Here is a 17,042-nt window from a genome sequence, read left to right on the forward strand (position 1 = left end):
ATTTGCTCAAGTCGCAGCTCTTCAAATTGCCATGAATGATAAATTATAACTATGCTCACAGGAGACATCTATCCTCTGCCCTTTGACATTAAATTTCTTGATGTGCTGTAAATTAAGAAACTGGTTAGAGAGCAGAGAGGAATTTTAAACATGGTTGCATGGGTAAGTTATTTCTTTTAAATGATAATTTATTAATCCCAAGCTGGGATTAATAAATTTAACCCATCCTAGTTGCTAGGAGCAGTGGGCTGCCAGATTCCAGTGCCCAGAGAACAGTTGGGGGTTGAGGGCCTTGCTCAGCGGCCCACAGTGGTTTACCTTGGTTGCTAGCCTGGGGACTTGAACCCAGGTTCTCCAGACCCAAGCCCACCTCTGTAACCACACGGCAAACACTTATTTGATTTAAAACTGGATAGTGAAAGTGAGCCATGGATACATTTAAACAGGAAATATTGACATTTTAAAGCTGCTAAACTATTACATTTTAACCCAGATTTGTGTTGCCAGTTATACTGGCAGGCTGGTGGATTTATTAAAGTAAATGCTCTGGGGTTACAGGTTGCGCCAGTTGGTAAGGTTTAAGTTCAGCAATGTTACACGAACAAAAACTTCTGTCAACTTATCACCTGAATATACAGAATGGGCAGGTTTCCCAACAACAGTGTATTTGGTAAATGACAAATTCTGTAATTAATTGCAGCAAAGTTTGGGGGAAAAAAAAAAACACATCAGGTAATAGTGCTTAGTATTTTATTTTCCTGAAGACTTTTTTTCTCCATACAATAAAACGTTCCATTACAATCCAAGTAAAAGTCCACCCAAAGAGAATTAACCTACTATGTAAACCTATGATCTTCATTTGAATATCACTTGATTTAGAGCAATTCTCTCCCAAAGCTATGAACAGGACAACCATAATTTGATATTCAACAATAATTACTGAATAGTTGTGATGTGATTATGAAAGGTGGACAGTCTTCTCATTCATACAAGTTCCATTCAAAGGCTGCAGACTAAACCATTCAGTGTTTGCCTCCTAATCCCATTACGGACTTTGCTTATTGTATTGAGCTTTGGCAGAGAGAGGCTCACTTGAGACCTAGATCACAGGATTAACTAAAAAGCAACTTAAACCCAACTCCCAAAATATCCCACACATCAGGTATGCAAACATTATCAATGAATACAAAGCAACAGATAAATATTCTAGTAGCCACGATCTGTAGATAAAACAGTAAGTTTAAAACGTGAAAATAAACCAAGTGACACTCGTGTAATGCTTTAGTAATTGTTAGTTGGCTATTAAAACAACATGATAGCATGGTTAATTTATATTACACCACTTCCCAGGGACCTTGGCCGACCTAACAGACAACTACATAGCATGAGAGTGCACACAGTTACTGAACATGCACGTGTTTCACTGCTGTCATTGAACAGACACTGCTCCTGTTCTCACCACTTCTTCCTCTGACTTTGTCCCATCTACCTACAGCATGTTTCAACCCTTTAAATACTGTTTCTGTTTGAGGTAAAATAACTGCTTCAGCAGTCCTGTCTCTTTTTCTTTAGCCCTACCACTGAAGGAAACCATTGCATAATAAAAACCATGAAAACAGTGAGAAAAACAGCACTCTCCCCAAGACCAAACATATAAGCTATTTTCTACAACATGAAGTCATCCACAACTGCTGCCAGTCTACCTTTAATAACATTTTCTCATTAGAAAACTTACAGTATCACACATTATCTGTCTCCCTGCTACCCAGCATCATACAGAAGCTCTAATATTGCTTTTCTATTGTGACAATCTGTGAGATCACTTACACGTCAACTGCATTAACGCAACCAAGCGGTGTCACAAACGACACCGGATATGGTGCATGATCAGCGAACTGCTAGAACACAGCGATATTCCCTTTACCGGACTGCTGCTGTAAATAGGATTTGTTGTTGAATGAAACATAATCATAACCATCAAACAGGCACTGCCTGTTAGGACCAGTTTTGCATCAACATCAGGCCTCCTTTGTACTGCTGCAGTCTTTAGGATTTAGTGCGAACAACTGACAGGTTTGTCTAAAAGTCCCAAAAGCTTGAATGAAACACGCACAACAGTGCATCTTCATGCATTCACATGAACACTTGAGTGCAACTCAGTGAACTTGTAGCACACAAGAGTCAGACAGACTCAAGTCTAACCTGTGATCCTGGATCCTGCAGCCTTTGGGCAACTCTGCCAAGAATGTAAATGATTCTATCACTTTTTCCAGTTTTTATTTCCTCTTTGTGTCTGTGTGTATGGCCAGTGGCAGTGGATCAGATGGAAAATCATTCAGAGTCTCAGCAAATCCCTTTGACTGTATCAGATGGATCACCAGATATCACCACAAAAGAATATTTGGTTGTGAATTTTTCCCACACTGATGAGATGGGCATCATTAATAAAAGACCATTGTGTGACCATTCCTTTTCTCCAATTTATACATATTTAACACCATTTTATACCATAGAAATATATAAATATTATAAAATGTATTTTTTCACTACTAGCAAGCATGGGCATGCCATTTGATTTCATGTTTTTGCTCTAGTCATAAAATCAGTACATTGCAGACAAGAGACGAGGTTTTAGCAACTTTATGTATAAAAGCTGAACAGGAATTGATAATTTGGCTATTTATGCTGTATTTATGAAATGAGTGCTGCTTAAATTGGCTATGTGGCAAGCATGTGAAAATAAAAACCTATTATACTGAATCTTAGGTTGGAACTGTGTAACAGTCATATCTGATGCTAAATGAGGCCGGTCTGGTAAGGTATACTTCCCTTTTCAGTATTTATCTGTCCAGGACACACTCCATCTGAGGTCAACTTGTCAGGGCAGTTTTTCATGGATCATCAGGGGTAAACCATACTGCTGTGGGACGGTTGGGAGACAAATGAGTGCAGGCTTGAGGTGCCATCATGATGTTGGCACGTTCTGGTATATGGATGCCTTGTCTTTTAAAAGGTCCAGACAGAGATGACAGCTCCAACTCCCTGAGAGAGAGAGAGAGAGGTTTAAAAAATATATATATAAATTAAAAAAGCTTCCAGCATGCACCTTGGATGTGACTGGTACAGCATTTTAGCTTTTTGGACAACCACAAGCAAAGTTTTTTGTTTTTTTTACTTATAGCCTTCATCAAAGGCAAGGCAACTGTTTCCAGAGTTTGGAGTCAGCAACTGCAAAGGAACAACCTCCCTGAAGGCTCAACCTATACCTGGGGACCACCAGGAGTCTTTGGCCAGAGGATTTCAAGGACCTATGTAGAGTGTAATGGCACAAAGATCTGCTGAGTAAGAGGGGGCTAAACCATGAAGTGACTGAAAAACAAACAACAAAATCTTAAATCAATCCATAGCATGATGGGGACCCAGTGTAAAGAAGAAGGGATTGGGGTGATGTTCTCAAATTTACGTGTGCTTGTTAGGACGTGCAGCCAAATTCTGGACCAACTGGAGGCAGTTAAAGCTGGATATATACTCAAAAAATGTCTGCATACAGAAGGGCTGACGCTGGTGAAATGTGCTCTTGCTCTCGAGCTTATGGCTACAGCATCGTGTTGCAGTTTCTCTTCCACAGTAACCACACAAATTCAGCAAGAAGCTCCAGAAATCCGGAAACACGTAATCACAAACAGAACAATCACAAGGGAGTACTTCCAACTAAACACGCTGCAAGGAGGGGTGCACGTCAAGCCTCTGCAGACCTAACCGTTAACCGACGTTACGTAGACGCCACGCGAGTTTAAATCCATCTTAGCTTTAGATTGTTTTATATCTTTAAAAAGAAAGCTGCACTAATCTAATTAAGAAAAGATAAAAGCATGCATGAAGCTTTAAAAATCACTAAAAGAAAGAAATGGCTTCCATCAAATGTGGGTTTAATAAATAATGAACATCTTTTTTCATCTTTGATTCATTATATTTTACAAAGTAGTATTATTTCGCATGGTGGACTCACCTTCCGGAGGTTCAGACATGGGTGGGTTGAGGCAGTACATGTGATAGCCTCTGTCACAGTCATCACAGAACAGAAGCTGATCCTGGAGGAAAAACACACAAGTCTCTTAAACAGCCTAGATCCCACTTTACCAGATAGCTAGCATACAACATTCATTTTCCATACCGATTATTCCAATTCACATCACATCTTTTATACAAATACAGAAGTCTGACATCAGACTGGTTGGCTTATGAGAAAACTTGATCTGTCACTTTACTTTTAACCTTCTTTAAGAGGGTATTATCAATAGAGCTGATCAAAATTATGCTTTAGTTCTTGTGTATGTGTGCCTGAATGTGCATGTAAGTGAGCTTCAGCTTCAGGACACTAGTCACCCGCTATGGCCGCTCCAGCTGAAACCCAGACACTTCTTGTAATGGCTGCATGCCTCTGAATAAAAAAAAAAAAAGCTGGTAAACTCACGTCATTCTCTGATGTGCCACACATGTTGCAGCACTTGCACTCAATGCACTGCCAGCGATACGTCTTCACAGCTGCCATCATTACAGGTGTAAACTGCAGGCAGGAGGGGTGGCCTGCATTCAACAAAATAGTTATGTTATCCCCATTCTCACAACTACATGTGAAGTTTTTCCTCCTATTGCTACTTCATTTCAGCGTTCTTTTAACTGCAAAATACCTGAGCGTCCGCAGTCAGAGCAGGACACCAGCTCCTCTGACTGGCCTGTCTTGTGATTGGTTTTGGAGTCTCCCAAGCAGAAGTCACAGTAATTATTAGGCAATGCAAGACCATCTGGACCTTTCTTGGGAGCTAGATGAAAACACCCAGACAGTTACTCAATAGTCCAGTCAGCAATGATTGCCCAGATGCACAACAGCCCCTCCGATCTACTAAAGAAATCTGTCTTTTGGTACTTGTTGCTCACTTTTTGGCTCCTCAGGAAGCGGCAGAGCAGGCTCGTTGATTTCCATGTCATCCTTGTCCTCACCTTCCTCCTCAGCCAGGTGGGAGTGGGCGTAGTGGTAGCTCAGGCCAGGACGGTTCTTGTAGCGCTTCCCACAGACTGCGACCAAGATAGAAAATAGGACATGTATGAATATGAACAGACATAAAAGAAGAACAGACATCCCAGTCCATGATGTGAAAAGCTAGTGTTGAGAACTGGACGGCAAATATGCATTTACTGAGAATTTTAAAAGACATTTTATCACATTTATTTTTAAAGGAATCTTTTGTGAGGATCTCAGGGTTTTAAAGAGTACTGCTATAATAAAGAAAACTCTTTGCAGTAATCATCTAAAATCTTCTGTGGTTGAAAATCAGTGAAACTACTTATAGACATTATACAGAAAGTCTTAAAGGACAATTCAGGAAATTTAACCAGACACAGAGACGTATGCAGCATCCGTTCTACGACTTTTATGTGGTGGGCTGATTAAATACTGTGTGGAGGCTTTTATGTGGCGGTAAGTTATATGACAGACAAAAAGGAAATCATTTTAACCCACCATGATCCTATGGCTTTAATCAAATAACAGACACAATAGTGCATGGGTAATGAAACTAGAGGGAAGAATGAAGCAATTTGTAAATATTAAGAACATGTTCTGGGACCAGCATGAAAAAAATAAAAACAAAAAAAAAAAACAGACAAAAAAAACACAAAATGAGCACTTTTTAAAAGCAGCCTCTGAAACGGCTGAAATGTTGACCGAATTGTCACTTTCCACAAAAACCTCATCTCTCAGTTCCAGAATCATGTAAAAGTAAGATTTAAAAAAAAAAAAAAAAAAAAACTTTTGAGGTAAAACCTTTAGCTTTGCTTTTAAAGTACGGTCAGCGCCTTCGTTCATCTATATATCTATATTTGAAATGTAAGTCAAAAATTATGACAAGGGGGAAATACACATACTGTGTGCAGTCTTAAGGGGTTAGTGCTGCTATGTCTGCTGTCAGTAAATGCATCATTGGGGAAATTTAAGCTCAGCTTTATGAGGGGTACCAACAGTGTTTGACTCGTGTTAAACTGCTATAAACTAAGATATGTGATTTTTAGTTTCTTCACTAATATATCAACGGTCTCTATGAGACTGAAATAATTTTAAATGACGACTTCACCACCGCTTAGTTAAGAAGGTAAGAGGAGCAAAGATTCTAAGAATGATTTATACTTTAAAAAAATAATAATAATAAAAAAAGACACAACACTGCGGGGCATTTGTCGCGGGGTGTGTGGGATGTTTGTCATAAGGTAAAACTCTGGGTCAAAACTTCTTCTTTCACCTCCATGTAAGTTCTGTTTTTCATTTCCTCAAAATGCCAATAATGGTATTTCATCATCTAAAAAGCAAGATGATTTTTGGGAAACAATAAGCAAAATACTTAAGACTCAAATAGGCGCATCATGCCATGTGACTGTATACAGTGGAAAAGTATTCCCCCAACAAAAGGTCAAGCAGGCATCAAACTGGCACAAGACAGCAGCAAAGCTTAAGAAAATATTGAATGTGCAATGACAATATACAAAGAGCAAATGTGATGAAAAAGGGGGGGGCATGGTAAAACAGCAATGAAATCAAACTGAAGGCAGTAACTATAAGACATAAAGCAAAAGGGGGAAAACAGCAGCAGGATCCAGCCTGTAGCTTGTCTAAATCTGTTTAAAGTTCAGAGCCAAACTGAGAGGTAAAAATTACTTTCACAGGCCAGTTTATCCATCTCATATACAAGGCTCATTATAGACTACACTTTAAAGTCAACAGAAACATTTTAAAGCTAGTTAACTACATTTAAGTAAATTACTTAAAGTAGAACATTTGGCCTCTGAGCTGAACTACACTGAGAGCAGTAAAAACAAGCAGTGAAGACAAAAGACAAAGCAGACTGGAAGGAAAAGTAATGAAGAGAAATATACCTCTTTCAGAAGGTTTTGAAATATGCTTTTGTTTGATAGTGTCTGAAAGAGAGAAGAGAAGGAGACGAGAGAGCACTGGCAGAGGCTCAGAGACCGACAGTCAGCAATGCCCCACTGTTAAAAGTGAAACTGCTTGACAAAGAAGAAAAAATTACACATCAAGCAGAACAGATTTGCAGTCTTAAAACACCAAATAAATAAGATAAAAGCTTATTCCTACCCATAAAAAGATTGGAAATGCAGGTATAAGAAAAGTGAGCCATTATAATGCCAAATAAAAGCAACAGAACCTAAACAAGCTTCAGAAATAACAGATTTAAGAAGTCAAGCAAAAAACAGCAAGAAGGTGGACTAGAGCAGAACAATAACAGGAAGGAAGGAGGGTGAGAAGAAAGGTGATAGAAAATGTTGTCTCTCGCTTTAACAGATTACACATAGAACAGCTGTTTCGCCCTTTAGTGACCCTCTACTCAGACCTGAGTTCACATGCTCTAGTCTGACCAATCAGGACTCACTATCACAGGCGTAAGGCTTGTCTCTGTCCTCCAGCGCTGCCGTGTCCAGTTTCTTCCTGCTGCTGCCCACTCCTCGACCCTGTGGACATTACTGGAGTCAATAAGCAGGCTCGAACAAAAACACACAGTCGGAATTAAAGAGGTATTTACCTTCCCTTTCCCTTTGCCTCTTCTTTTAGGCGTGTCTTCCTCATAATCTTCATCGTCAAGGTCATCCAAAAAGTCATCTGGCTCAAGAATCCTCTGTTAGGAATGTAAAAAATGACATTAAGTAAACCACATCAAGTCCTGACATGCCTTACAGCTCATCTCATTTAGCAGCCTAAATAATAACATTTAACACCACAACTCATTGTAAAAGAAAAAAAAAAACCTTTCTAATCCGAGCAGCAGGGTTCAGGCCTCCGGTGTAATCACTCTGGTTTGAATCCTCCTCTGATCCCCGGAGGTCTGCGGCTGTCCGTTTGTCCAAGGACTCCCCCTTCAGTAGGGCCTCCAGGCTGCTGCCGTCCGATGAAAGCAGAGCATCCTTCTTCAGTCCTAAATCTATCTCTGTTGGTAAAACACAAATATCTTCATTACAGAGTTCACACTGACTACGCTTTAATAAATGTCTGGAAGGTGTAGCTTTTTGTATTTTTCTTGAGGCTGACAGGTTAAAATGGGGACTGAGCTGAGCTTGTTGCTGTAGTACCTGACTTGACAGGAGGAAAGATAAGCCTTGGGTCCTCTGGAGGATGAGATCTCCTTTTCTTCCTCCACCTCCTGGCTGGGTAAGTATAGAGCTGCCCTGGAGCTATGCCTGAGAGATGGTAGAACACATCCATCTATGTAACACTGACTTTACTCACTCAAAAGTATGAATATTTGTTAGAATAAAAAAAAAATCACATATCATGCTTCTTTCTTAAAACTCTAAAAATCTTAACTTGTTTAAAGATGTACTTTTCTTTCCAAACAGATGTCATTTCAGTAAACCTGTCTCATCTCACCTGGTCCCCGGTGTCTCTTCTCCATCCAAATGTAGCAGTTGCTTTGAGCAACTCCGGTCTGAGAGTCAAGGAACGGCATTCGAACACTCCTTTCGGCGCACAGCCTGGCGTTGTAGTTGTGACACTGTTCCAAGGCATCTCTGTAGTATTGCTCTCCAAGCCTGATTAAACAAAGCCAGAGGCAGATTGAATCTATAATGGTCAAACAACAAAAAGTTGCAACTTCTTGTATAACTAAAGTAAATTACAAAGAAAAACTACAACAGTAGGTTCTCTTCTTTTTTCAGTTGACCAACAACAAAAAGCTGGGTAGTCGGCAGCATCCCTTGTGCTCTATGTTATTAGCACAAATATATCATAGTAGTGCCACATACTTATTTTCTTTTAGAAAATATGAGGCTGAATGAACTCCAAGTTCAAGACAGATATCTTACTGTTTGTTCAAACACTTGAATTCCAAGAAAAAAGGGGAAAGAGAATAAAAACAAATGGTCTTATCATCCAGCTAAACTATCAGGGTGTCCCTGAGAGCTTTCTAGCACTACAACAACATGTATTATGCTGCAGCCCAGGCTGTCACAATTCCCTGACATTTTAGGCATTTATCATTGTTTTAAGTTATAGCAGTAAAGAGGAACTATTCAAGTGATTATTACTACAGCCAGATACAACAAGTTGTCCACAAGTCCATGAGTCAACTGCTCATTGAATTAGATCTGTGAACTAATGTGCAGCAAATGTGGGGAGAAAAAAAGGTCTGTAAAATTTTCTAATCTCAAAAGCTACATGCGCTTATTATTAAGATACAGTAGTTTTAGTTTGACTGGCAACATTTTATCTAAGTGTTAAATCTTCATACAATCAACTTTAAAACCTGGTTAGATATTCTCAAACTTGAAGTGTATTTTTGTATTTTCACACGGGCGTCTTGAAATGACCACAGTCCTTTTATTTCCAGAACGTCTCTGTAATTACAGTTAAGCTCGTCTAATTACAGTCGAACATTTACGAGGGTTTCGGTTGAACCAACAAACGAGAAGAAACAACGGAAATGGAAGCACGTTTGAGCGCAGGCGGCTCGTGACATCAAAGCATTAAACTTTACACCTCAACAGAGTTGCTTTGTGCGAATCTGAAACATGACAGCTACAGCGCTTACTAAGGCTAGACACTTAAAATTGACAGACTGATCTCTTAAGTCTTTCATTCATTATTAACAATTGCCATAGACCATGTTGGACACAACACTCACTTTAGCTTGTTAGCGTGCGAGCCACCTAGCTGCTCCACTCACTTGACGTTAGCAGCACGACATACGTTTGATTATAAAGACGTTACAAGTAGCCACAATCTCCGTACAAGTACACTAACAGACAGTTTACGCATGTTCCCCTAAACAACCCAATGATTAGTGTCCCAAAAAGGTCAGCTGCGTGTCTGTTAACTTACACTTCCATTCCAGGATGTGAACAAGACAAGACACGACGCTCCGACACCGTTGGCTAACCTTACTAAGTCAGTTGGATTGTGGCTAAGCTAACCAAATAAAGAGACAGTGACTGTGTGGTCATACGGCTGTAATAATGTGACCACGATGTGTGTCAACTGCGTAGCTGTAAGTTAAGCACAGTAGTCCAGCACTTACAGTTTGACAACATTCTCAACAACAGCTGCCATCTTGCTTTGATCCACGGGAAAAGTGCCTGCCGGGTAATGAGTGTCCTCTGTCTGGACTTGTAGGCAGATAGAGTAGGAACGTGAACCCGAGTGCCCTCTACTGGCGGCCATTTGTAATTGTCAGCTAATTGAAAGTAAATCCTGGTGTGTTTTGTTTTTATTTCTTTTTTTCCCCACTAAAAAATTATAGCAGCAGTTCAGGAATTGGGTTTGAATTATTATTCTACGAGTTAATCTTGTATTATTAAAAGACAAATTGCTATTAACACCATGATAACATGTAGACTAACAATAGAATAGCACACATAGTGCAGTTACAGATTGGCTTACTTCCACTTTGACGCTTCAGTCGCAGGGTTCTTATACCAAACAACTATATACCGTTTGAAAGATGGTTTATTTTAATTTTAAATTGTGTCGTGTGCAAGGAAAATGCTTGTGCAAGGTAGCATTTTGTGCTAGTGATGCATCCGGTGAGAGAAAACAAAAACAAAAATAAACTAATGCTACATTTAACCGCCACAGGAAACTTGGTTTTTCTGGTCTCAGACAAGGACAATTTAGAGAAACCTCACCTCCGGTCGTATTTTCAATATTTTGGGTTTCTCAGCCGTAGTGTCCATTTTTCAGTCTTATCCCAAAAGGTAGTTTCCTTTTTTCTTTATCTAATAAAGCATTACATTTCTTTTGCTTATTTTCAGGAGTTAAAATTCTTCAGTAAATACAATTATATGTCCATTGAAGACCATTTATAGCCCACAGTAAAGCTACTGAAGGAACCACAAGGCAATGAAAATGTCCCCTCCCACTTTTTGCACTAAACAAGTAGAAGCTGTAAACATATTTCTCACGAATGCTGCATTAAAGATGAGTGACATCACATAACTGGAAGAAATAATCAGGCCTGGAGATGACTGAAGATGAAGGGGATTTGTTTGAAAACAAATTTACTTAACACAGACTTATGGACAGAATGGAAGCATTATACTTTTAGTATAAATAAATAATATCCCAGAAACATTGTTGATTAAACCATGTTTTATTATTCCTAATATTAGATGTAGATACACAAGTCAACAAACAGTATTTTCAATTTGTAATGAAAATGTTCCACAGCACACTGACATCGTGTGGAAGGGTCTGGTGTCAGACACGTACCTGAAAATGGACAGCAGTTGTAATTTTTGCAATAAGTTGCATTAGTAACAGTAGTAATAATAGTAACAACAGTAGCAATAATGATCAGAATAGCAATTAATAATAGTAGTGGTATTAACAACTCTGAATTACAGAGAAACAGACATTCGTCAAAAGAAATGAGAAATGATGGTAGGAGGACAGGCTTATCAAATGCTGCAAGACAGACCACTGGATGAAAAAAAAAAAACATACAGGCTTCCACCAGATGGCAAATATCCTGCCTTCGTCTAAAACAAGGAGCTCAAACTGTCACCAGTCTGTATTTGCTCATATCTATTTCTTAACAAGTAAAAGCTGTTTTTTTTTTTTTGTTTGTTTTTATTAAGTTACAAGAACTCTTAGAACCAAAAACCTATCCGTGACATCAATAATGCATACATCCCATATTCTGGTCAAAGCTCACCAGTAGCACAATATTGTTTTAAAAGGATGCAATATGCAACATCAAATTGCAGCCAGCTGAGGACATTCCTAAGACTGGATTGCCAGGATCATTCTGCATTAAGTATACAGTACAGTATTTAATGTGCGAGTATGTGTGATATAGAGAGAGCCTGTATACAGTATGTCAAGTATGAGAATTATTTTTGCTTCACGTGACCAATTTGGCCAAACTAATTTAAATCATTCACATTCAAATGAGTTGATAAGAAAATACCATGTGGGACCTCTGAGCTGGAACTTGTTCATAAACTGGATGCTGTGTCGGATGTTCAGAGCAGAGAAAACTAAACTGCTCCTCCACCGGAAAGGAAGGACTCCTCCATACAAAACTGCACACATCTATGCAAACTGCGTTGGCTCACTTAACGTATGTTGTGTGGTTCCTAGACTGTAGTTCAATTTCAGGCCACTTACACTATACTGAAACTAGGAGCTCTGTAACACGCCTGGGATGCAGACTCCCACAGACAGAGGCAAGGCAAATCAGATAAAGTTTGGACTCCATGCTGTTTACTGAACCCAGTTAAACAGTCTCAGTTTGGATAATCAGTAATCTGACATTGAGCAGATTTTGATCCAAGCAGTAACACACTGATTTGGAACAGGAAACTAAGGCTAGCCGATCTACACTTCCCACCAGTTGTGCCATCACAGGAGTTTGGTGTGACATTCCTGTGAAATAATCCCTGTCCTCAATTACCAGCTTTATTGTATTATTTAAGTAACAAATTTAAGTAACAAATTACAAATAGCAGCTCAGTTCTCGTATGTTCACCCATCAGACCCTGGCTGAATCAGCTGCTGTTAGAAACAGCTCATTTCACTGACTGCTGTGTGCAAACACTGATGTGAAACTGTGCTACTGTCTACATTCACAATATACCGTAAATGCTGTTTTTCTTTCAGTCATTTACATAATTAAGGAAACTAACAAACTTGTCACCCATCATTTGTTTATATTAACTATACTAGATTGAGACAATCTTGTCTTCATTTGTTAGCTGCTAATTACATAAAATTAGCCGGTTCCCAATCCTGAACATGAGGTGATCTCATGTCTTCAGAGCACAACACAGAAGAGAATAAATGGTAATGATTTGACATATACGAGCGTTACTCTATATTAAGTCACACCACATATGCAAGAGCAAAAAACTCAAAAAGGATTTAGGACTTATTCCATTTTGCTTTTACTTTGCCATCACGTGTAAGTAGAGTTTCCCATGGTTACTGTTAGTCATATTGTAATTTTAATCCACTTACATACATCAGGTCATTGCCACAGGTCACCCCCCCCCCCTAAACATTCACATCTTCGCATTAAGAAAACTTTCTTTAAGACTGTTTGAATGGAGGGTGAGTAAACAAGGTTTTCAGTGTAAATGTAGTGGGTTCAAGTAAAGCTCAGGCTCATATCTCCGTTACAAAGCACATCAAGTGCATTCATCACTACTCATCCTCTCTCACTTCCACGCCCTTCACGTAACCTGGTATTAAATCTGTCAGCTCTCCACTGGTCCTGCTTGCATTTCTGCCACAAAAAATGTGCTTAAGCTTTTTATTTAAAAACTGCCCCCATGCCTTCATACCAGCAGATGGAACAGAAATAGATATTTGACTAAAACAGAAAGAAAAAGTCTTGAGAAATAGCAATGGTAATGTCAGCTTACACGTCCCTATAAACCAAGAGGGAAAGAAAGTTTTATGAACTCATTCCAGTCATATTAGTTTGTGTTTGAGTCTGGTTTTTGTCTGCATTTGAGCACTGAAAAGCAGCATCCATCTGGCCATGTTTGATCAGGAACAAATAAACATGCTAAATCCACAGCACCACAACTCACACACACACGCACACTAGAAAACTAATCTTCTCTGCTTTGTACAGAAATAAAAGGAAAGTTGAAAATCAAGCAGAAAAGATCACTCAAAAGAAATAATAAAATACAGGCAGAATTAGAAAAATAACAAAAGAAAAAAAAATAAAACCACTTATTAAATATATATATCATTTTCCCAATGAAACTTGTGATCACTTACTGCACACAGCTAAAACTTGAGATTGTATGTATGTTGCAAAACACCTCATAAACTTTCTTTCCTAAAAAAAAAAAAGAAAGGAAACAAAAAACAAAAACATACAAGGGCAAGCCCAACGTTCTCCACTAGTTGAACCGAATTCGTTTCTCTCCACAACATAAACCAAGATTATCTACTAATTAACTTGTTTTCTCAAACCAACAATTGCAAAAGATAAATAGTAATAATAATAATAATAATAATAATAATAATAATAATAATAATAATAATAATATCAATAATATCGATCATGTTAATAACTTCAATACCAGGAACATAAAAAGAGACTGATGCGATCCCTCCTACAAGAGTGTTTGACAGTGGGAACATGAAACCGGAGTGCAGCACAGTTGAACGCTGCCATCCTTTGTTTAGTTGAACACATGGCATTTTAACAGCTCTGCTAGTTGAGACTCACCAAAGAGAAAAAAAAAACTCCTGCTGAGGACGAGCCGTTTTGTTGGACTGGAGCTGAGGTGGGTCCAGATCCAACCTAACACCAACCACATCTGTTACTCAGACTAACAAGATAGTCTGAAACTGGATGAGGGGGCCTTTCATTGTTGGGTGCAGCTAAATTTGACAACTGGGTTGGATGAAGGAAAAGTAAATAACAAATAAACCTGTGAGGGAGAGAATCAGAGAGGAAGGGAAATAGTTTTCAGCGAATTCCTTGGGGCCTGCGCTGAGAGCAGTGTGTTTGTATGACCTGTGTGTACTTTCATTCCGTCTGCCTCAGTCTGCTGGATTTTTCATTAATGTAGTTTTCATCAATTATCAGTTACAAGTGTTCTATTTCTTCTTGCCAAAAAAGCTGAATCTCTTCTCACGATCCTTCTCTTTCCCCTCTTTGTTGCGCATGGTGACACTTCCAGTATCACCTGAGCTTGGGGAGATGGGAGGCATGGTCATGGCACGGCTGAGGGCCCGGGGACCTCCAGGCGAGTCTCCTGATCCTGTCGGGATGGAGCCCAGAATGGAACGAATCCAGGAGCTCATTTCCGACTTTAAAAAGACAACACTTTTAATACACCTCATCATTCATTTAACACACACACACACACACATATAGTTGATATTATTTAAATATATTCTAGTGACATCATCTGGCTCTATACATCTCACCTCATCCTTGGCTTGAAACAGATATTCTTTCCCATCTCCCAGTCTGCAGACAAAAGGTTGATAAATTAACCACCAGGAAAGAAACATGATAAAATGTAAAACATTTCACAATATTTCAAATCTGGGTGTGTTATTTTGCTATCAACAGAATATCAGCATGCACAGTTTGCACAAAGAGATTCTTTTGTGCTTTTTTTATTCTCACCTCAGCTTGAATACATGTTTCCTCTTTTTATAATCATGGGCTACTTCGCATACAGCCTGTCCCAAACTGATGGGCACCTCCCCGTGGAAAGGAATGCCATTGCTAGCACTCTTGCTGTCTTTATAGAAACCTAGACTTCCTTTTCTTAGGACGCAGTACACATTCTGCCACGACCTTTGAAGACAAATAGAATCAGATTAGCATTAAAAATGTGGCATAAATACAATAGTGAAATAAAGTACACTGGATAAATGAAGGGAGCAGCAAAGAAGCCATTCACATTATCTTTCTTTTGTGACTGACTTTTTGCTTTATTCAACATATTTACAGAAGTGTAGAGATGAAAATGGAAGACAAAGATGGGAATAAAACTGGGGCCTTCAGCCTGGCTATTTATGGTCTTTGCCATCTTGCAACAACCAAACCTCACCTGCTAGCTGCCTTTTTACTGTGGGACTCCATCTCCTGTTTTCGGCAGAGCATGCCCTCCATGGTTTCTGGGTCAGATTCAGCTCCACCCCTGCTTGGCAGCGTTGCAGATGGCTCGAGGCGAGAAGATGCCAAACCGCTGTCTCTACCAGGTCCGTTAACAGACTCAGACTCCGAGCCCTGTTGGTTAAAATCGGGACATTAATGGTGGCGAGGAGGTAGGAAAATACAAAACTGGATAAATGGAGTAGCAAAGAAGCCGTTCAAAGCCATACATGAAAAGCCTTGATGATGTATTGGATAGTTGAGACATTTGTGTGGGTTGACTGGATCCATATAATGGCACAATACACTGACATGACTCCAACAATAAGTCTTCCACAAGAGTGAGACAAGACCGTCCACACACAAAACACAAGAAATACTAAAAATGATTAGTTAAAACCCAAAAGCATCAAAGGGCCCTAAAATCAGATTTTCTGTTAGCACCAATAGATATTAAATTTATCATAACTTTTATGAATGTCAACGCATCTTCAGACAAATCTCAGAAATGATATATTCCTTGTATAAATAAATAAGACATACAAATGCAGACAAAACCTCACAGATTTACACAATTATTTACAGCTCAGCCATAAGATTTTTGAGATCTTACAAGTCATTTATACTGGCTCTTATTTACTATAAAAACCTGAAACACAAAATCAAGAGACAATTGGAATCCCATCAGAGTACTTCACAGTAACAATAGCAATAGAGAGCAAAATCTTGGAAAATATTTATGGTCTGTTTTCCTGTCAGTAAACCTTTTTCTACAAACAGTTGTCACATGACTCCATCAAACGACTTCCACGCAAAGGAAATACACACATACAAGGAAAGACTAAAACAAGCTACACGTAGAATACCACCAAACAGCTACATTTATCACCACATTTACTCTGAGCTCCACATTTACAGTCACTCTTGTCCTGGTCAATATAAGCACATACACAGCAGCAAACTGCAATGTATTCGATCCATGGAAACATGAATCTGCATCATGCCTGTTAAACAGCAATGGGACTCATTAATGAAACTGTGTAGCTCATGAATAAATAAAGCAATGGCTGCATCTGTGACAGAGAAGCTATGGCTTCTTTAATAAAGGAAAAGAGGCACGGTAGTTGACCAGGAACTGAGTGGAGGCTGTGAAGAGGGAGAAGGGAAGCTACAGGCTGACCATGGCTGAGTACTCACACGCTCCGGCTGCTTTGGTTTACAGACACGTTTAGGCTCTGATTTCTTTCCCACTGACAACGATAGCGATAATGACTGCTGGTGAAAATGCAATGAGAGATTGTTAAGGAGTCTTTACCAGTAGAACAAACTTGAACCTCAGTTCACGTCTTGTTCTTTTTAGTCCATCAGCTCTGATAGATGGGAAGTGACCTAATGGCTCTTTATCGG

The 17,042-nt window shown here is 39.2% G+C and overlaps 2 protein-coding genes across 7 annotated transcripts in view; both read right to left on the reverse strand.

The window, feature by feature from the left end:
• Nucleotides 1–736: 736 nt before the first annotated feature.
• dpf2 (D4, zinc and double PHD fingers family 2) lies at nt 737–10,179 on the reverse strand. Of its 3 annotated transcripts, none has more exons than XM_042008568.1 (12): nt 10,080–10,179; nt 8,435–8,595; nt 8,137–8,244; nt 7,816–7,994; nt 7,593–7,685; nt 7,443–7,521; nt 6,928–6,969; nt 4,939–5,076; nt 4,692–4,823; nt 4,475–4,587; nt 4,010–4,091; nt 737–3,042 (listed from the first exon to the last, which is right to left on the reverse strand). In XM_042008568.1, the coding sequence occupies exons 1-12, from the start codon at nt 10,109–10,111 to the stop codon at nt 2,966–2,968; spliced, it is 1,236 nt and encodes a 411-aa protein (XP_041864502.1). In that variant the 5' UTR covers nt 10,112–10,179; the 3' UTR covers nt 737–2,965. The 3 variants fall into 3 exon arrangements, with proteins under 3 accessions (XP_041864502.1, XP_041864503.1, XP_041864504.1); XM_042008569.1 differs by having other exon boundaries at nt 9,884–10,131; XM_042008570.1 differs by lacking the exon at nt 6,928–6,969 and having other exon boundaries at nt 10,080–10,178.
• Nucleotides 10,180–11,134: 955 nt separating this feature from the next.
• LOC121654432 (spectrin beta chain, non-erythrocytic 1) overlaps nt 11,135–17,042 on the reverse strand; it is a 48,669-nt gene continuing 42,761 nt past the window's right edge. For 2 of the 4 annotated variants that reach the window (XM_042008564.1, XM_042008565.1), the window contains 5 exons: nt 16,833–16,907; nt 15,592–15,770; nt 15,162–15,335; nt 14,957–14,999; nt 11,135–14,836 (listed from right to left, as the gene is read on the reverse strand). In XM_042008564.1, coding sequence (XP_041864498.1) covers nt 14,624–14,836; nt 14,957–14,999; nt 15,162–15,335; nt 15,592–15,770; nt 16,833–16,907 — 684 coding nt within the window. In that variant the 3' untranslated portion in view covers nt 11,135–14,623. The remainder of the gene's footprint in view (nt 14,837–14,956; nt 15,000–15,161; nt 15,336–15,591; nt 15,771–16,832; nt 16,908–17,042) is intronic. The other 2 variants (XM_042008566.1, XM_042008567.1) reach the window with 1 other exon arrangement.

Source organism: Melanotaenia boesemani, chromosome 15, assembly GCF_017639745.1.
Source record: "Melanotaenia boesemani isolate fMelBoe1 chromosome 15, fMelBoe1.pri, whole genome shotgun sequence".
Lineage (NCBI taxonomy): Eukaryota > Metazoa > Chordata > Actinopteri > Atheriniformes > Melanotaeniidae > Melanotaenia > Melanotaenia boesemani.

Coding starts and splice junctions, on each gene's coding strand:
- dpf2 (XM_042008568.1), bottom strand. CDS start 10,111: ATGGCAGCTGTTGTTGAGAATGTTGTCAAACT. Junction 8,596..10,079: donor GTTGAGAATGTTGTCAAACT/GTAAGTGCTGGA, acceptor TTGTTTAATCAG/GCTTGGAGAGCAATACTACA. Junction 5,077..6,927: donor TTCAAAACCTTCTGAAAGAG/GTATATTTCTCT, acceptor TCTTGGTCGCAG/TCTGTGGGAAGCGCTACAAG.